The sequence below is a fragment of the Mus pahari genome, chromosome 5 (assembly GCF_900095145.1).
Source record: "Mus pahari chromosome 5, PAHARI_EIJ_v1.1, whole genome shotgun sequence".
Classification (NCBI taxonomy): domain Eukaryota; kingdom Metazoa; phylum Chordata; class Mammalia; order Rodentia; family Muridae; genus Mus; species Mus pahari.
Genome location: NC_034594.1, coordinates 41,905,737 through 41,926,404, shown reverse-complemented (window position 1 = coordinate 41,926,404; position 20,668 = coordinate 41,905,737). Strand labels below are relative to the sequence as shown.

The 20,668-nt window shown below is 46.3% G+C and overlaps 1 protein-coding gene across 7 annotated transcripts in view; it reads right to left on the bottom strand.

The window, feature by feature from the left end:
* Positions 1-20,668, bottom strand: part of Nrp2 (neuropilin 2) — a 115,615-nt gene that overhangs the window by 2,829 nt on the left and 92,118 nt on the right. For 2 of the 7 annotated variants that reach the window (XM_021198430.2, XM_021198431.2), the window contains exon 16: positions 1,269-1,319. The exons of 3 other annotated variants lie outside the window; for them this stretch is intronic. In XM_021198430.2, the coding sequence (XP_021054089.1) occupies positions 1,269-1,319 (51 nt within the window). Of the gene's footprint in view, positions 1-1,268; positions 1,320-15,902; positions 18,034-20,668 lie in introns of those variants that run through there. 2 more of the 7 variants (XM_021198435.2, XM_021198436.1) reach the window with 2 other exon arrangements.

Here is a 20,668-nt window from a genome sequence, read left to right as displayed (position 1 = left end):
GTTGTTCTGCTTACATTATACTTGTGTTTTCCTAAGTGGGTTCGAGAGAGAGAGAGAGAGAGAGAGAGAGAGGAATCCTTACAGTCTTCAGAAGGAACCAGCCTTGAGCATACCTTCATGTAGGACAAGCCTACAAAGCAGTAAGAAAATAAATTTCTGTGAGTGAAGCAACCAAGCTCTGTGGCCTTGCTCCAATCACCTGAGGAAAAGGAGATCCTGACATGTCTAGCATAGGAATAAGACAGGTGAGGTTTGAAGGACCCGGCGAGCAGTAACTGGCACCAGGCAGTGAGCAAGCAGTTAACACAGGGCCAGCAGCCAGCATTCTTCATCCCCTCCCTGCTTTGCTCTCTATGGCTTCTGTTTGATCTCCAGCAGACTCCTGTATAGGCTGGTTGTGCACTTTTGCCCATAAAAGGAGAACTGCAGTGGGTTTTACAGGGAGATCTTGCACTCAGCTGACAAGGTGATGCTTGGGTTTGTCACTCTAGTTTCTATAACAACATTTGAAGTTTCTGATGAAGGTCAGGTGAAAAGCAACTGTTCTCCTGAATGTTGTTCACGCTTGGTGTGAGGTTGCTCTGTGAGTGGGATCCCAGTGAGCAGGCCTGGCACGCCCACTGCTGAGCTGAAGGCAGAAATAATACCGATGTGTCTGCACGCCCTCCCAAGACTCTGGAATTAGCTTCCAGAGTATGTGCATCTGAAATGCAAAGCTAGAACTCGGAATAAATATGAAAATATGAGGTGGGCAGTGTGGACAAAACCCCTAAATCTTCAATAAGCAACTTCTGGCATCTTGGCTAGTATTACAGTTTCCATGTAAGCAGTAGAATGAGCTGTCCATGCTAGCTGGAGACTGCTCACGTTCAGATAATTCACTCTGGCCTTTCTGTGGAGGAGGTCATGGGGGTCAGTCAGTGACAGGAAAGAGGATGGGGGTCAAGCAGTGATGGCAGAGTGGGGCTCGCTTTACACTTCAGAAGGGATTTCCCAGGTTTGACGTCCATCCATAGAGAAAGTTGCCTGAACTAGGAGCCTGTTTCAGATTAGGCCAAGGGGATCCGGTAAGCTTTCTAAATCTGGAGCTTTGACCCTGGCAAGGTAATTAATGGTTCCTTCACTCTTCTCTGGGTCCTTTTCACATGTATTTCTGACCAATAGTTCTAAATCTGGGTCCTCCAATAGCCAGAGCATTATTTTTGTTGACGTTTTTATAACCAAAGTTGGAATTTCGTGATTATCTGTTAAATCATTGTAATACCCACCATCAATCTCATCTTCATAGCCCTCTCCCCCATGGATTTCTGGGATGTCCACTATGAAAATAAAAAACAAAAAAAAAGGGAAAACAAACACACCAAATGATCAGAAATTCTATCATCACAGCTACAAGGCAAAGACTGTTGTTGAGCCCAACTCGAATCTCAGTGAGAGGCTAGAGAACCACTCCCACTTTAAGGTCACTTTGCATGCCTGCTGCTGGATTCTTTCTCCTACAAAGGAGCTTTCTTCCAACAATGACCAGAAAACAGACGGAAGAAGATCACATCTTCAGTGTCGAGAAAGCTCAATCTCTTATGTTCCCTCAGCTGTGGCTCATTACCAGCTGTGGTTTGGGCTTTCTAGGAAGGCCCCTCAGCTCCCATGTTACACCCTCAGCCACCATTACAATGTCACACACTTAGTGTAGCTAACTGTGACTCCCCATATGAGTGTACCTAAGAAGACATATGACAACTGCAAGAAGTCATGCTTCGTCATTAGAGGGCTTAATATGAAAGAACTGGAAGAATGCCCCAGTGTCCCCTTCTCACTTGTGTGGGCTATCTCTTGCTTTCCTATCCCAGGCTATTTTTGTGTTGTTCCCCCCACACACACACACCACCACACACACCCCCATTTAGAACAGGGATGTATAAGATGGGTGATTTTATGCACAAAACTGTCCAACTTATAGAAATCAGAACCAATGAAAATTACCCATCTAAAATGCTAAAACATTTAAGAGAATCCAATATGTGATAATAAGCAGGGTCTCTTCATTGCTGCCTGTGTCTCAAGCTGAGGAGGACACCTAAAACCTCCAGGAGCTGAAGTAGCCATAAGAAGAACTATGGACTCCACGGAACGTCTTGTTCATCAGTGTCATGTATCGGAGACCATCTCCTTGACCGTGAACTGAACTGAGGATGGATCTATCACTGTCGTCCTGGAAATCTATTCATTTCCAATCATATTAAAAGTCTTCATTCCTGGCCAGAGTGCTGAAGCACGCTCACATCGGTCTCTAGAAAAGGACACCCGGAACAAGCTGCCAAGATTCACCGGAAAGGACCATTGCCATGTGGCGCCAGTCTTCTGTGAGTCCAGCCTGTTCCTGGCAGGCTTTTAGTATAGCAACTGGCACCTGCAGGCCATGCCAGCTTTCCTACCTCGGTGCCCATTATTCTCCAGGCCCCCACAAAGCAGGCTGTTTCTTTGGAATGAAGATGTGAAGATGATTGGACAAGACACAGGTGGTGTCTGTCACAGGGATCACAGCGAGCTTATGAAAGTCAACCCAGCCTTTTTTAAAAATAGGATTATGTATTGAAAAAGAAGAGGAAGCTGGAAGAAGCTCACATTCCTGACAATTAATCACTTTGATGGAATGCTCATATGTCTTAACATCTCCATGAGCAGAGGATACAGGATCCTGGGTAAGACTATGTGAGTCAGATATGGGAAAGAACCTTGGGGGCTCTTACCAGTGACCATGGAGCCAAACCCTGTACTTGATTTAGGTGTTCGGTCTCTGTCAAAGACCAGAAAATATCATGGAGGATGGAGTGTCACCTTGCTCCATCTCATACCCCAGAGAAGAAGACCAAGGCCACCACTGACCATAGAGTACAGAGGGGCAATGTGGCATTGGTCTTGAAGGAAAAAGAGCAAATACATGGCAGTGACAGCGAGGACATTTCCTACTAGGCCTGCCATCTCTGGAGGCAGAGGACTGGTGAGACGGTTTCCTAAGAACTGGCCCATTCCTAAGTTTCAGTGGAATCGCTTGCTCAGCCCCAGCTGAGATTCCACACCTGGAGAAGCAAAGGCCACTTAAGGTAAGGAACACTTCAGTGGCTCAGCTCTGCTCTTGGGATAATCATGGCCCCAGGAATGTGGGTGAGTAGGAAGGGGTCAAGGAAAGGATAAGGTAATCAACAGTTTCAAAAGCGCATCTGTTCACCAAGCCTTAAAGAGAGAATAGCACATTGGGGAAAACCCAAATAAAAGGAACATTTGTACAAAAACCAATTTACTTTGATAGCAGTTCCTCCAGTCCCCTTGCTCATGTTCTTGATATCTGTATTTGATTAAGAGATTTTCTTCTCAAAAGCATCTTTGCTTTTCAGCGGCCCCTTGCTTTTGCAGTTGCACACACTAAGTGAAACTAGAGATGCTTTTATTTATTGGGTTTTTGGTTTGTTTGGTTTTTCTTGTTGGGTTTTTTTTGTTTTTTTGTTTTTGTTTTTTGTTTTTTTTTGGATGAAGGCTACAAGAAGGTAGTTGGTATAGGGAGTTCTGGAGTTCTGGCAAAGACAAGGTAAGAGAAGGATGGGCAGTTGCTGTCACAAAGTCCAGAAGGAGGGGTCCTGGCTCCCACATGAGACAGGAAGAAGGATGAGTTTGAGCACCAGGCAGGGAGTGAGGTGGCAGCTGTGTGGGAGGGAGAAATGTCAGCCTTGGAATGCCGAGCCAGCTGGGAAACCAAGCACAGGTTGGAGATGACAAGGATTTAGAATCTCATCGCAGTGGGAGAAACGTTTGGAGAGGATGATCCCAAACCGTATTGGTGGTAAGGTGTGTCTGTGAGTGTGAGCTAGGCTAGAGAGAGTGATATGAGCCACGCCTCACAGCTGGACAGGTCAGGGAGAGATCTCACCACCCACGGGACTTCCGCTTTCAACCTCCGTGCTCCCGTGACTCTGCTGAGTCAGTCTAAGGCCAGCCTGACCACAGAGCCTGGCCGTTAACTCTCAAGGCCCGATGTGCTTGGTTACTCAAACTGAACTGGACTCCCAGGAGTGCTGAGACTTGCTCAGTTTCTCTAGGGTGTACACTGCATCACCACACACATCTCTATACTCTATCCGTGCACACACACACACACACACACACACACACACACACACACACACACACGGAAGCAAGAGGATAGCCTCAAATATTATTCCTCACCTTGCTTTTCTTGGTTTCTGTTTTTGTTTTAAAGACAGTCTCTCACTTGGCTTGGAACTTGCCAGTCCAGCAAGCCTGGATGGCCAGTGAGCCCCAGAGATCTGTCTCGCCGTATCCAGTGCCTGGGATAATACGCGTAAATATATAACAATCCTTAGCATCTTTGGGTGGTTTCTGAAGATTAAACTTCAGTCCTTAGTGATGCCAGCTGTGCCATCACCCCGGCCTCTCCAGTCTATCCTACAGAAACCATGCATCCGCCTTGACTGAGATCCCAAGTGGCAGGATGTCATCCTCTAGAGACTTGCTGGATCGCTGGCTCATCACTTTCATGGTATGTTCTAAAGGCTTTATCTGTGATCTGAAGTTGGAGCTTTGAGATTTCCATGCTGGGCATCACCCAGGAAGAGGAGGCTTGAACCACACTCAAAGCACAGTCTCACCATCCAATTGGCCAACTATCACTCACAAAGGTTTACTAGGTGCCCAGAGACCACACTAAGGGATTTGGGTAGTTAAGGATGTACGAGCCCTGGTCTCTAACATTAAGCTCCATCAGTATGACTGAGAAACAAAGACACCAGAATAGCATAAGGGAAAATGAAGCATTTGTAGAGGGGACCCCACAGTGCTGCTGGAGCCCAGGGCAAGAACTAGGCAAACCAAGCTGGGCCCTTGTCAGCTAGGAAGCTGTGGGAGCAGGGAGTTGGATGTTGGAGTTCAGACTACTGCAGGATAGGCTTGGGGGCATTCCATGTCCACATCTGTTTGACTGTCGGGATCACATCTGAGCCTTTTCACCCACACATTTGCCTTCTGGCTTTTTGACTTGCAGTCCTTTGTGACTCACAAATCTCCCACTTTGCATTTATCCACCAGTGAGGCAGAGCTCTGCCCACTCTCAGCGGCTGAAAAACCAGGGCAGTGAGATGAGGGGAAGGACTCAGATGACTGAAAGCCGCTAAGTAGTTAAATAATACGGTTTGAGCAGCCAAGGCGGCAGAGTTGCCTCCATTGCAGATGAAAACAACCCAATTAATAAAACCCTGCCCGCACTGATGTTGCAATGGAAGTCTGACCGAGGCCCAGGAGTCCCCTGGTCTCCTCAGGTCTCCCTTCTTTTTAGAGGATCAAGAGCCCATAGTTACAAGATGACGAATGTCTCAAGTTCCTGCCTAGCTCCTGTTATGCTGTGTTTCAGAAAGAGAGATACCATAGCTAGTTGCTAAAACCTCTCCGGACTGCTCCAGAGTCATTCTGGAAGAATCAAGTATGGTAGTGTCCTGCTTAGCAGACTGTATTACAGCACAAATGGTGAGTAGCCATGACCTGTCACAAGCAGACTGCTCTAATGGAAAGTGCTTCTCCCTAAGGGGGCCTGGAATACTGCCTGATACTGTCAGACCCATGCTAATCAGTGGGACACCCCTTGATACACCTACCTGCAGCTGGGAAATGCCCACCAACCTCTCCAGTAAGGGCTCTCTCTCTTCTCTCTCTCTCTTCCCCCCCCCCCGCATTGGGATTCTCTGGGGTTACCATGCCTTCATTATTTTGCCTTTCTGTAGTTTCTAACAGGAAATTCTCAGCCTTCACTTTCTCCACTTGTTATGCTATGGTTTACTGTGAGAGTATAAGCCTTGACAGTGTTCTGTGTACTTTCTGCATCGTGAAAGGAACTTCACAAGGTTGCCAGGGGGAATGGGCCGTCTGCTTCAAATTGCTGGCTGCTTTCAGATAAATAATGTAAGACAGTCCATCCCTGGGTCACTTGCATGGGATCGTTTCGGAACATGATAACACATTGATTTTCTTCCATGAGACCCTTCCATGACAACTCCGGGCAGGGGCTTAAGAGATCAGACTTGCCACCCAATGCATGGGACAAAGACATTCAGAGGAACACTTGGCATGAGCATCATCCTGTACCAGAACAGAGGTTCCATGGGTGTCCAGGCGCTCCAGGCCAGGAGCAGATGGTCCTCTGGTCCTAGGTCAGAGCCCCTCCCTCTCCTAAGCTCTCCGAGTTCACTCTGTGCCTCTCTGCTCTGGAATTCCATCATTAACATTTCTTTTTTCCTTTTCCTCCTCCTCCTCCTCCTTCTTCCTCTTCATCTTTTTTTTTTAAAGATTTATTTTTTCTTGTTTTAATGTGTACTTGTGCCAGTGCATGACACATGTTTGTGAATGGCCACGGAAGCCAGAAGGGGGTATTGGATCTCCCGGAGCTGGAGTTACAGGTGGCTGCGAGCTAGTCATCGACAAGACAGTATACATCCTTAATAGCTGAGCTCTCAGTCTCTTCAGCCCCCATCATCTGCCTTTCTGGTGAGGGTTGACATACACAAGGAGACTCCCAAACACAAGAGTTCTGTCATTCACACTACCCCTGATCCTTTCTTAACCCAGCCCTGTCTTCTCTTAAGTCATTTCAAAGAACATGGGAAGCACGGCGCATTGGGAGTCAAAAAGTTGCACATTTTCAACGTTTGCTTGTTTGATTTTGGAACTGCTGCTGTTAACTGGAGACTGGGGACATGATGAAATGGGTACCCTGTGGTCCTGTCTTATGTCTCCACCTTAATTAGGGCTGGGTGATAACAGCTTATAGAAAACTAGTCTTGATGCCTACTGAAGCCACTAACATTCAACGAGCTTTGAAAGAATTCAAGAGTCTCTTACAGGAAACCTCTGGACGCTTTCATTTGTGAAGGTACACTTCCCTTTTATAGATGAAGTGGACTGAGGAAGGTAGAAAAATACAAGAAGCCACTGAACAAATCACCCAGAGACCGAAAGCAAGCTATGGATTTTCAGCACCTTGTTCGCAGCCTGTGATTTATCTTGTAGATGCTCTGGGCTGCTGAGAGCTGTTGCTGGATTTGATTCCAAGTTCCTGAAGCTCCTCCCCGCCCTCCCCACACACCCAGCAGCCAGCTAAATCAATGGGTCATTCAGGTGGAAGTCGTCTTCAGAAAATTCTCTCAGCCATTCTGTTTTATATTTTTCCCCCAGCAGGAAGCACAACACTGAGATCTCAATAAACCAGAAATAATGGAGGACTAAAGAGATATTTCTTGGCGCTTCAAAATGTTTAATTTGGTTTCGCATTTAGTGTTGGCTGAGGGTTCTCCCTCCCCACCACACTTAATTTCCCTAATTCAGTTTGTTCATCCCCAGTTGCACCGAGGAGCCAGAAGTTCAGATGTTGCTACAGCCTTTGCCAAATCTGCGTTAGACAGTCAGGCTACTTGAGAGCTCTTCATCTCTTGCTGAGTTTAAGAGCCCAGCAGAAGATCCTTCATCATGGATTTTTTTTTTTTTTTAAATCTTTCAGGGTACAGCCAAACGTATGGAGGGTCACAGGAAAAAAACAAGTTTTGGAATTTTTCCATGTGGTTTCCATTAGGAAAAGACAAGGGGGGTTGGGATGCGCTGACTGGGGTAGTGTCGGCTTGCATGCAGTCATTATTTTCTATTATTCGTTAGTCAAGAACCAGGAAGAAACCCTTAAAAGGCTTGGAAATATTAACTGGAAATGAGCAGGCTGTGAAACGATCTAATAACACCTTCAGGCATGAAGGCAGATGAGCAATCGGGCCCAGGAAGTCTCCACTGAGCCTTACCAATGGCATGGAAATAAGAAAAAAAATGCAGCCAGAGAGGCTTTATAATATGGATGGGCTTACAAGTCAAGGGAGAACATTCTGGTGTGTGTGTGTGTGTGTGTGTGTGTGTGTGTGTGTGTGTTTTAACCAACTAAATCTTTGAAAAGCCAGATATTCCCCATCCCTCAAAGTAGGTATGTCAACAAGCAGCTGGCTCTCTGCACTCATCCGTTGGCTAGTTTCTATTAAGAAATGATGGCGGGGAAGGCACAGAGAATCTCAGGGGAAAAGTGTTCTACCTTTCCCCCCACATTCCTAGAGATGTAAAAGAAAATAATTCTTCTAAATTTATATGCCAGAGATTTTTCTTTTCCTAGGGAGACTTTTGACATTTCTTATATCCCTGAGTCCCAGTAATCAGGTACTGAGCCAAGAGGTACTGCGTCAAGAGGTACTGAGCCAGTCAGCTTGTCAATGCTGACCAAATGCCTGAGGGAAACAAAGGAGGAGCTGTTTGCTTTGCCTTATGGCTCCACAGGACTTACTTGGCAGCCACTGGTCCCATCACTATGGGCTCTCAGGAAGGCAGAGAACATGGTGAGAGCAGGGCAAAGCTGTTCACCTCATGGCAGCCACTGGGAAACACACACACACACACACACACACACACACACACACACACACACACACGAAGTGGTGAAGGACAGAATGCAACGTTCAGAAGCACACCCCCATCAACCCACTTTCTCCAACCACATCCCACATTCTAATAGCCTGCTCGGTATTCCTCACCAATGGCTTAACCCATTGGTGAAGTCAGTACCCTCCTGACAGTCATCTCTCCCTTCAGCACAGGAGCCTTTGGGGACATTTATTACCCAAACCATAAAGTAAACATAGAAGAAACATCATCACTCAGGTGGAGTGGTTTGATCCAAGTGTGGTCAAGAGGGAAGACAAGACTGAAGGACCAAACCCAAATGGGTGTTTTCTAAAAGGTTAATGAATTCTACTACTCTTTCCCCACGCATGTCCCCTATGAGTTGGGCTCTACTCAGACATTCTTATAAGTAAGAATGAGTTACTCAATAATGTAATTTTACTGTGGCTAACAAGGTACCATTCTCAATCCGTTCATGAGAGGACTGTCTCCAGATGCTTGCTGAGGACTGTAGTCTCAGCAGAAAGATTCTGTTGGCTTTAGATTTGTTTTCTGAGAAGAACTTTTCTCTTTGGTGGAAACACCAATTGAGTAAAGGGCTCTGACCTATCATTTTTCTGGGCGAAGGTGTTGGAAGAAGGAAGGTAGAGAAAGTATACAGTCAGTCACCAGAGAAGAAAAGGGACCACCAAGTCAGGGGAAGATGAATCTGAAGATGAACTGCACTTGGCACAAAGGTAGGGGTGGAGACTGGGTCCTCCTTGGGAGAGCTAGAGAGGCACCGTGGTCCCATCTGGAATTTCAGATCCAGGAAGTAATGATGGGCCCAACAGTTTCCATGAACATTATTGGTAGGGTCACACTTTTGGTCTACAGTTGGCTTGGACTGAGTGTCCCCTTTGGAGATCTCTGGACATACCTATGTTAGTTTTGGTCTAGGTTCTAATGTAATGACCATCTTCTTGTTCTCAGTTCCTTACGTTGGCATTTTCCAAGAGGATCGAGTGAGAGATACTCAATAGCCTCTCCAGATCATTATACCTCTTCTACTAGACCTCAATCGTGTAAGGAAATACAAACAACAAAAAGGTCCTCGGTGCTGAAATGTGTTTCAGTAACTAGCAGGCCATCAGCCAATAGGATCTTGGTCAGGGACACATCCAGCTCAAAGTGCTTTGCACGCTCCTACCATCCTGGGAGCTGGTAGCTTTCTAGTGAGTTGCAGAGGTGTATTCTCATCTGGGTTGGATTCTCTGCTTTGAGTAGTGACAATGTTATAAAAAGGGATCAAGAGTGTACCACTGAATAGAGAAGACAAAATAGGATAATGGGTGCAGCGCCTGACCTCTGGAGCTTACCAGGTCTCACACTGGCAAGACTGTTTCCTGAGTCAAGTGTTCAAATCCCATTTCCATGAGGAAGGACCCTGGATCTTTGGCAGATAAGATAAAGCTCACAAGGCACATACATGGCCCTACACATTGTTTCCTATGCTCGGAGCTAATGTGATATTATTATGACTCTCTTGTCTCACAGATAACAGAACTCAAGGCAGAGCTATTGTTAGAAATAGTGTTTTGGACTCAGGTCTCTTGGCTTCCCCTCCTGAAGCTATTCCTTGCCTGAGCTCTGTGGGGTAAACAGATTTGCCTACATATCGAGACATCCCACCCAACAGCCCTGCCGCCAATGCCTTTCTTTCAGTGCCAGAGCCCTGAGCCTCCTTGGAAGAAAGATCAGTGCCTCCTCTCAGCCCACAGGATCTGTTCCTCTCAGGGCAGCGCCCCTTGGGGGAGCATCTGGACTTGAGACTTCCTCTTGGCGTGTGGGTCTACCTGGGGTTGCTGGAACCATTCTGTCGGCAGCACAACGCTGTGCGATGACCTTAAAGAATATTTTTACATGAATTTTTCAGTAGAAAACATAAATAAGTAACAACGAGGCACAGCACAGTCGCTCTTTGGAGAAACCAAGCAGAACTCATTAATCATGGACAACAGGACTCTTTGCCGACCCAGGGACAGAATTAACTTGGGCCACAGCTGCCACTTTCAGAAAGGACTGTATTCTCCACAACTTGGCAGTGAAAAAGAAATATTTTTTAAGTCCTAGAGAAGTATTCCTAGAGTTTCAAATTCCCTAAAACTGGCCAAAGTCTTCTGTGGCAAGGACTGTGCCTACTCTAGAGAGTCACAGAGGCTTGGTGGCTTGTTCAAATATGGGTGACTCCCAGTTTCTGTGGTTCTCCCGAATGAAGACTGGTTCATTCACAGATAAACCTTTCGCTATTTATTTGCAATGTTTATTAAAATGTGAACAGGAATCCCTGAAGAGGCAACTTCAACAATGTCCACTGCAGTATCAACGAAAACAGCAAAAAGCAAACCAAATAGCAAAAGAAAACTAGACACAATCTGAGCATGGACAACACAAATGGGGACAGTTAACAAGTGATGGCATATCAGCACAATATGACTGGAAGGGGTGGAATAAACCTGACCACACCTACAGAAGACGGCATATGAAAAGAAGCAGGCTGTCCAGCCAAGAGAAGAAACACTGTGATACTCTGGTGTAAAACCAAACCAAACCTCAGAATTTGACATGAATGTGTGTATCTATAAAGGTATAAAGAGGTGACTTTAAATTCTCTTTGTAGTCACTTCCGGGGAGGAGACTGGAGTTGGTCAACAATAAAATGAATTTTGCCTTTTCTGTATTATTGTACTTTTTGAAAGGTAGCCATATACACTTGTGAACTGAGAGACAGAAAGACAGACAGAGAGCAGAGACAGAGAGACAGAAATACAGGAATAGACACACACACACACAGAGAGAGAGAGAGAGAGAGAGAGAGAGAGAGAGAGAGAGAGAGAGAGAGAGAGAGAGAGAGAGAAAAGCACCTTCCAGTTACCATTTGAAAAGTTCCCCCAGCAACCTTGTTTGGTGTTGATAACTACCACAGTGGTGTGGTCCCAAGGGCAGGTGTTTTCCCACCCAACACCCAGCCCTGCCTCCAGGCCTTCTGGTTCTCAGCCCTTCTGAAGAGGCTTCTCATTTCTCGGTCCAATGCCCATGAGAATGTACATTAGATTATCGTTAACTATTTATAATTACATTGTGTGGCTCTTTAGGGTCATGATGGACAATCCCTGAGCAATGACATTCCCCAGAAGAGAGGTGCTGGTGGGTCTTCTGGCCATAGGATTTGGGGCAGAAATGGCTTCTGCTGGTTACCTGAACCTCCTAGATTTGTTATCTCTCCCCTACCCCCCATCTTGCTAACTAAGGTCCTGCTCTGTAGAGAATTCTTAAATCCTGGACCATTCCAGTTAGGACTGGTGCCATAAGAATGATTCCAAGGGCGAACAGCCTTGGGCTCAGCTCATAGTCTGATGACTCTTAAGGAACATGATTTCTAGTTGGAGTGGACCTCAGCACAAACTCCTGTGTGCCTGACCGAGGTGAAGCTTAATTAAATCCCCCACCACCTCTAGTTTCTAACTTCTTTGAACAGGACGATTCTCCCCATCCCCTGCTGATTCTAAGATGGTCAACTCATGTTCCCCTCTCCCCCCACCTCCCTTTTCTCTGGCTGGATTCGTTTTGTGTTTTCTTTGGGCCATCATTGAAGTGGATGAAAGGTAAATTACAGCTGGGAAAGCCCCAATGCTCTGTACAATTAGAGAGAGGGAGGGAGGGAGGGAGGGAGGGAGAGAGAGAGAGAGAGAGAGAGAGAGAGAGAGAGAGAGAGAGAGAGAGAGAGAGAACAACAAAACCAAGCCCACACATAGCAGTCTGCAGCTTGCCTCAGATGTGCGGCCACGATGCACACAAATCAAAAGCTTCCAAATAAATCTCTTTTCATCGAAGTTTACAGAAGGCCACAATGTTTGTGCAGAATAACCACAGTCAGTGAAGAGCATGAGAAAAATAAACTCCATACCACCCTGGCATGGCCCGGCTTTGGAGGTCTGGGCTAGATGGACCAGGGTTGAAGCAAGAACGTACATTTAAGTCTTAGTGAAGACCCAGGTAGGGAGAAGCACAGGGCACACTGGACCTTGACACCTGATTCATGAGAACGTAACTTGGTAACATTTATAATGGGGCTAAGTCTGCAAACCATGCAGGGATGTTTTACTGGTGAAAGTGCTGTGAGCAATGTGTGAAATTGACGCGTGACTGTTGCCAGCCTCCCTGGGAAAAGCAGTACCCCTAAAATAAGTCTTGGCACTGGGGTCAAGGTGGAATACTTCCCACAAGTGGCTCCAAGACTCTTAGTAATGCCAACAAAACCTAAGTTCTGATGAATTTAATTCAGCCTGGCACGTGTGGTCCTCCTAGGTCATCGCAGGCATGTGTGGACTGAGTCCGGGTCCTTGTTGGAAATAAACACTTTGAGAGGCTTCCAGTTTGCCTTTTGCTAACAGGAACCCACAGTTTTAGGCCAGCCAAATGTTACTTAGACAAAATGGGTAATTGTGCCTGGCACAGGAAAAGCAGACAATGTTCTAATCCTGGACCTTCGGCTCTGTGTTCCTGCAGAGGACAGATAATGACATCTACCCCGAACCATCTGTACTAGCAGTCTCCTGGGAGACCCGAGGAGCCGGGCTTCCCTTTGCCGTGTTAGGATAGGTTTCATGTCTGGAAAGTGCTGAATGCAGAGTCTAGGTTGTGATGGGACCCAGGAGGAGTCAGGGCCGTGACAGAAAGAGGGTTTTCTCTGGACAGGTCTCTTCTTGCAAGGCCATCTAGGATGATCGTTCGGCCTCTTAGAGAGGTCTCTGGGGGTGACAATGTAAATCCTCTTGTGACAAATTCTTGCCTCCCATTGAGAAACTCAAAGCTGCTTGGAAGTTAACTTTCCTATGTATGCTCCTCTGCCCTACAGAATGTCTCTCAGATTTGGACATCCACCACAAGCCTGTCACTGACTCTTCCCAGAGGTGGACCAACCCAAAGCAGGCAGAGCAAGAAACTTGTTGAATGAGATCAGACTCCTGAGTAAGACTCCTAACCCTCAATGCTTTTACAGAGTGGTTCTTTTATAAGAGGGCATCTCTGGGTTTGTGGTGACCACCTCTTTATTTCCATTTTCTGTCAAAAAAAAAAAAAAAACAACCCACCAAAATCTTGACCACCTCTGAGCCCTGAACATGCTACAAGTTCCTATTCCCCTCACTCCAGGGACATCATTCATAAATTAAAGATCAACATCCCTCAGGAAGTAATGATTTGGTAGGTGTGGGACAAGAGGTCACCATTTCTTTTCCAGAGGAAGGGCCCTGCCTCTGTGGAGCTGAGCATACCATGCCTGAGAGCTGCACCCAGCCCCCACCCCCACCCCCACCCCCACCCCCACCGGCTAATTTGAAAGGAGATTCCAGTGTTCAGGGATTTGCCATCAAGAGAAATTTTGTGGAATCACATTGAGCAATTTAGCACTTAGCAACTTTTGCAAAATCCCACACCAATCATGAAAGTTGGCTCAGCTGCACAAATTGGCTAAAACTCCTAACAAGCAGTTATGGAAATAAAAAGAAAGGAAGGCTGGCGGTCAGCCTCTAGGAGAGAGCATCTCTCCCTCCCTCCCTCCCTCCCTCCCTCCCTCCCACATAAATGCCCCATAGTCCAGAAGGCAATGTGTAAACTTTGGAGACATCGAGTTTTGTTGTTTTTTTTTTTTTTTCTTTTTCCTTTTCTTTCTTTCTTTTTTTCAAAGCTTCCATGTCAAACTTTGTTCTCATAGGCAAAGGGGCAGGGAAAAAAACCCAGATGTTTGTATAAAAATATCATCATTTTATTACATTCCACACAATACATTTTCAAATAGTTTCCAACATCCACAAGTCATTTTGACACACAGGCGACTGAGCAATGCAAAGGGTGTCACAGTTACAGGGAGGGATAAGAACAGGAAGTAAAAATCTTTAGGTTTTCTTGTTTTGTTGTTCTTTGGTAGATTTTGACCTTTTAGGTGTTTGCTTGCCTGCTAGTTTTTATTTTAAAGACGGGAGGGGGGAGGGGGTCTTTTAAAAGATGGGGCTACAACCTCAAAAATAGTACTGGATCTCCTATTATAGTTTTAATCAAAAGAAGTGGGACAGGGGAAGGGATGACTTTATTTTGGGCATCCTGTTTTGTCAATGGCAATACTACACTTGTTTTGTTTTGTTTTGTTTTCTTATTCTGCTTTAGCCAGCAATAGGAGACGGCAGCTGCTAGCATTCTCTCAAGAAGGATTCTTGTGAGACCTCTAGTAAGGCAAATGCTTTCTAGACCAGCTGGCCCTTCACCTCGTTCATACACTCTTCCACATTTTAACAGTTGGGATCACTGCTTCGTCTTCTGAGAAGCCAGGCTACACTGGTGCATGCACGGATTCATCTGTCCAGTCGTGTTTGCTTAGAAGAGAGTGACCCTTTCCTCCCTAACAGGGTACAGAATTTTGCTTTCTAAAGCAGCAAGGCATGGCATTTTACACATGAGCTGCCCTTTTAGATAATACTATGAGAGATGCTGGAGTTGGGGAAGCAGGAGAAAGAAGGCGCGGGGGGGGGAAGAATGAGAGAGAGAGAGAGAAAGAGAGAGAGAGAGAGAGAGAGAGAGAGAGAGAGAGAGAGATTGATGAGATTGATTAAGCATGAGTCCTGGTTGAAGGTATCATGGGATTCACCATCTTCTCATCTGTGACATGTACATGAATATGATGCTGCACGGGACATCAGATGAGCATAGAGCAAGTTCACAACATGGCCGCCATTTCCTTTTAAAGAGGAAGAAACTCTCCTCAGCTACTCTCCAGCTGTGGTTTTCTAATGCCTCCAAAGGGCACCTGTAGGAATGTCAATCATTTGCAAGGAATGGCTGGCCCTAAATGTTCTGCTAGTGGTGAATAAACAACTCTGTTTAAAAACAACAACAACAAAAACCCTCTGAGATGCCATGGTTCTCTCAGCACTCAGGGCTGCTTGCCCACCTGAGTTCACACTTCCTTCTCCATCTTCCACTGAGGTAGGACACCTAAAGGTAGCCACACACTAGCCTTTCATCTTTTCTTTTCTTGGCAGAGTTGCTACAGTTGAGACAGAATAGCTCTTTGAAACAGAGTAAGAGCGGGAGAGCAGTGTCCTTTCAGGGGGATGAAAGGAACCAGATGCAAAGGCTGAGAGTGTGCTGGAGGGACCTATCTGGCTACTCTGAGAGAATGCTGAACGGCTCTCTCCCAAGCAATAAAAAAANTAAGAGCGGGAGAGCAGTGTCCTTTCAGGGGGATGAAAGGAACCAGATGCAAAGGCTGAGAGTGTGCTGGAGGGACCTATCTGGCTACTCTGAGACTACACAGAGAAACCCTGTCTCGAAAAAACAAAAAAAAAAAAAAAAAAAAAAAAATCATTAGTATTTTGTTCTTGGAAGGTGTCTGGAGAGTCATGTGACCAGGCAACCATCTTGAGAGAATTGTTCACTTTCTAAGAAGCCTTTTAGCTGGAAAGTAGAAAGCAAATGGCTTCAAGACTGAGCCTTAGTATACTTGGAATCTTCAAATAGACACTTTGCTGCAATGAAATTGACTCTGCTATTTAGTGCAGCCTTTGCACATCTCTAACATCTCTCTCAGTGGAGAGTTTGGGGGAGGAAAAGTAGGTGACAATGGGTGTAACTTTACCAAGGCATCTTCTCGCTGCCTATGCTGATGTGTCTGCTGTCAGACCAGTCCTTGGGGTTATATTCAGACCAGACATTGGCGGTGTACTAGCCAGATGCCACGAGTGCTTTAACTGGCGGCACTTGGGTTCATTTCAACAAATGATTCCTTTCTATTTTCTCATAATATTTAACTAAGTCAGAAGGACAGCCACATACTTCAGTAGCTATAGATTCAGGCACACATTAACACCATGAAAGGAAAGAAAATAAAACCCCTTCCCTTGTATTTTACAAACTCTATTACAATGACCAAAATAATACCAAAGAATACCTTCTTCCTCAACCCCATCCCACGTTAGGCTCAATGTAATGATGCCCGGGGGGTGTGGAGACTGCAAAGACAACATTTGGGTCTTTCCATCTCCTCCCTTCTATCAGCCCCCTCCTGCTCACAATTAAAACAGACTACTGAGTTTACATCATCCCAGGTGTGTTCTTCTTTATGACATTCCACAACTGGACCGTCAGAGCTAAACATTCATTATGAACTTTTTATTCCTTTTCTTCTTCTTCTTTTTTTTTTTTTTTCTTTTTTTCTTTTTATAAGGCAACATGAGACACATTTGCTTCAGGGCTGGAAGTAGAAATGACTCCATGCACCCAATGGCTGTTATCTTGTGACTTCAAAGACACCGGGAAACATAACAAAAGGGGTCATGTCTGAGTGCACTGGAGGAACCATAGTCTTGGGTGGCTTGGGATGGGGGTAAGGATGGGTAGAGCCACATTGCATTCCCAATGGTCTCTATTTGTCTAGGTACCTGGAGATGACAATGACAGCCAACAGAAACCCAGCCAGAGCTAGATAAGGCAACAAAAAAGCTCCAATCTCTTCTCCAAGTAAACAAAATGTGTACAGTATATTATTTTCTTGAAAAGTACCCCAGAAGAAGCAACACAAGAGGGAAGGGGCCCCTCTCTACACGCACCCACACACTCCCCCCCTCCACAGTGAATCAGTCTCTCCCTTGCAAATCCAACACACACACACACACACACACACACACACACACACACACACACACCTCTTCACATGGGAGTGTACTGTGTACATACATACAGGACCAGGCTCCCCTCAAGACACCTGGCAGCCTGCCCAGGAGAGGAGGGATGGGCTAAGGCAAGGGGAGAAAACAACGGGGCCTGTCTCTGGAACAAAACCAACAGAGCCTTGGGTTGTGAAGTGCTTAGGGGCGGGTCTCTTCTGGGATTCCAGATGCAGCATTAGAGTTGGGTTTAAAATCATTAGAAAAAAGGGGGGCGGGGAGGGGAGAAAGGAATAAAAGAGAGAAGATTAGAAAGGAAAGAAGAAAAGGAAAAAAAAAATGATAAAAACAAACAGTATCAGAGCAAAGAGAAACCGGAACCAAGAACCACAGAGAATGGCGTGGGGGTACATGACAGCGCTCAGGGTCGGGGACCCTGGAAAGAGAGATGTCTGAGGGTTCACGCAGAGACTAGGCGAGGAGAAAAAAAGTGCAAAATCGAGGCAACGTGTTTGCAGTCTTTCTTGGGTTTTTTTGGGGGGGCGCTGTTCCTGCTTCGGCCCTCAGCAGTGCGAGCCCCGCTCTTGCTCTAGCTTAATTGTTAGGGTGGGCTCGACCGCCAGAGGGGCCCCGTTGGTGTAGTGGGAGGTTTTGTAGGTGATGGAGTGATCGGTCTTCTTGGCCGCATAGCGGAACCGGTGGTAGTGGAGCACCAGGGCCAGGACGACGGAGGCCAGCACCAGCACGGCGCCCCCGGCCGCCATAACGTAATACCAGTAGGCTGGGATGGGCTGCACGGGCACCGTGTCCACTGTGGGCTCGGTCCCTGGCGGGAAGGTGCCCCCTGGGGGAGAGACACAGAGAGTATTGCTAGGCTGAGAGCATGCGGACTCATAAAAAAAAATTCAATTAAAAAAAGAAAGAAAGAAAAAAAAGAGAGAGAGAGAGAAACACACATGCTTTGAGCCATACAGCAGGGGTCCAGGGACTCAGTACTCGGCCTTCATCTATACCAAGCCATTTATAATCTGCAGTCTCTTCGCTGGTCCCTTTAAGCACCAGGTACTTTAACCCACTCTACAGATGAGGAAACAGGCTCAGAGAGGTTCAGTCAATCGACAATTGCTGCTCACCTGGTAGTAAATACATTTCAACCAAGAGTCCTACCTGCCCTTACATAGCTTTCTTTACTATTTAACCACAATTACTTTACCATGTGTAAAAGCATTACAATTTTCTCTCTCTCATTTCTCCTCTCTCCCCTCTCCCCCCCCCACACACACATGCACAAGCACACATGCACACACTCAAGTACACACACCACATACACACAATGATGCTGCAGTATCTGCTGGAATTCAGATCGGTGAATTCTTCAAGTGGGTGGAAAAGCCATATTTGGTGTGGCTGGCCAGAATTCTCAACAATGTATTAATTAGGCTGGCTAGACTTGAAGGTAAATTCCACTTTGGTTTGCCAAGGTTTCTGTGCCCATTGAAATCAGCTTGGTCTTGTCTAAACAGGTCAATTACTACTGTCAAGCAATGACTAAACCCGTCTTCATTTTTTTTTTTTAACTGGATGGAGGATTTTAAAAGCAGATTGGATAAGGAGTTGCAGGGAAAAAAAAGAAAAGATATGAGCACAAAGCAATAAAGGAGTTTGAGAGCGAGGGACACCGAGTGAGGGAGGGCAAACAGAAAGAGCCTCATTCTTAACCTTGGAAAAGAGCAGGGAGAAGCTGGGGGTGGGGAGATTTAGGAGGCAACCGAGTTTACTGGCCAGCCTCTGGTTGCCATGGAGACGCTGTAGTAGAGTTCCCGCTCAGGGTAACTCAGGGGAAAGACTGGATTGACTCCCACTCCATGCAAAACAGTGCTACAACTTGATTCTCCCAAGGATTTACAACAGATGAGAATCTAGCCCAGAAAGGGACTAAGGCGGTTTTGAGCTTGCCAAAGGCAGACATGATCTTTACTTCTGAAAAACGATGTATGCTTAACCTATGAGAAATGCTTCCAGAGCTGCCTGCACCATGGGCTGGTGGCTAAAATGTGCTTCCCTTACTTACAGGGTGTGCCAGAAGGGGGACAGACTAGCTGCCAATTCACAGCATCTGTTTGTGGACCCACCTTTGCTCACCACGCAGGCAGGGCCCCCAGCTACCTTTCTTCTCTCCACCCCCAGGCCCCCACCAGACTTAGAGCTCCTGAAGTAGAGGAGGCCATGCTGTGAAGGTGCCCTCTAAATGCCTTATGAAGTGACTGCTGACCCAAGGCCCACACCCCCAGTTCTCAATTTCTCCCATCCCCACAGCCTGGTCCCCAGATAGCTGAGTGGTATGCCGGATCTCATGTCTCCTCAGACGTGAGAGAAAAATAAGAGAATGTTTCTTAGAAAATCTGATGAAGCCTGTCCATCTTGCTAGTTCTGAATTACTGCTTCCTTCACTTTGGGGATCCCCTTCCATCGGGGTGCAGTTTCACCTCGCAGGCCACCAGAAGTCCTCCATTGTTGGAAGGGCTTTGACCAAGATGAGTTGCTTAGCACACAACTTGATCACCACATCTGTATCTTTAGGATGAAAAAGACCCTGTTATCCTAGGACTCCTGAAAGCTGCTTCTACTACCTTATCCTTTCCCACGTGACTATATGGCCTTTTCCTCCCCCCTAAAGTATTTTCATCCTCTTTTGTTATCTTGAGACAGGTTTTCACTTTTTAGCAGGGACCAGCCTGTAATTCACCATGTAGCTAGCCTTAAACAATCCCCCTGCCTCAGCCTCCCATGTGGTGGGACTATAAGCATGAGTTACCACACCCTGCTCTAATGTCCAGCTTTTAATTCTTTCATTTATCTTCTCCTCCCTCTCTCTTTCCTCTCTCTCTCTCTTTCTCTCTCTCTCTCTGTCTCTTTCTCTCTCTGTCTCTCTGTCTCTCTCTCTCTGTCTCTCTCTCTTTCCCTGTCTCTGTCTCTCTCTCTTTCTGTCTCTCTCATTGGTACTCAAATTGAGGATTTTGCATACAAAAAAAAAAAGAAGAAGAGAGAGAAAGAAAGAAAGCTAAGTATTGAAATTGGTTCCTTGAAGTGGTCAGGTTGCAAGTCACTGTCAGCTGATGTCAAGTCCTGATTCAGGTCACCCAGAGTGTCTGCTATTTGGTAACCACCTTGTTGCTGAGTTTTCATGGAGCTCTCAACGATGCTGGTGAAATGCCTAAGTGCACAGGTGGCTCTAGAGTTCACCAGAGCCATCTTTCTTCTCCTGCAAAGTGTTCCCTGGCTGTGCCGCTGATGCGGGTTTGCTGCTTTATGAGGACCGTCCTCTAATGAGGTTAAAGCTCGCCCGTCAGAGAAAAGGCAGGCGGCAGACTAGGCAGCAAAGCCCTCTCTGAAGTGCCTGACCACAAAGATAGGAGCAGTTACAGCCACTTCTCTTGCCTCTGCCACCACTTGGCCTCAGTACAAAAGTTTCCAGCTCC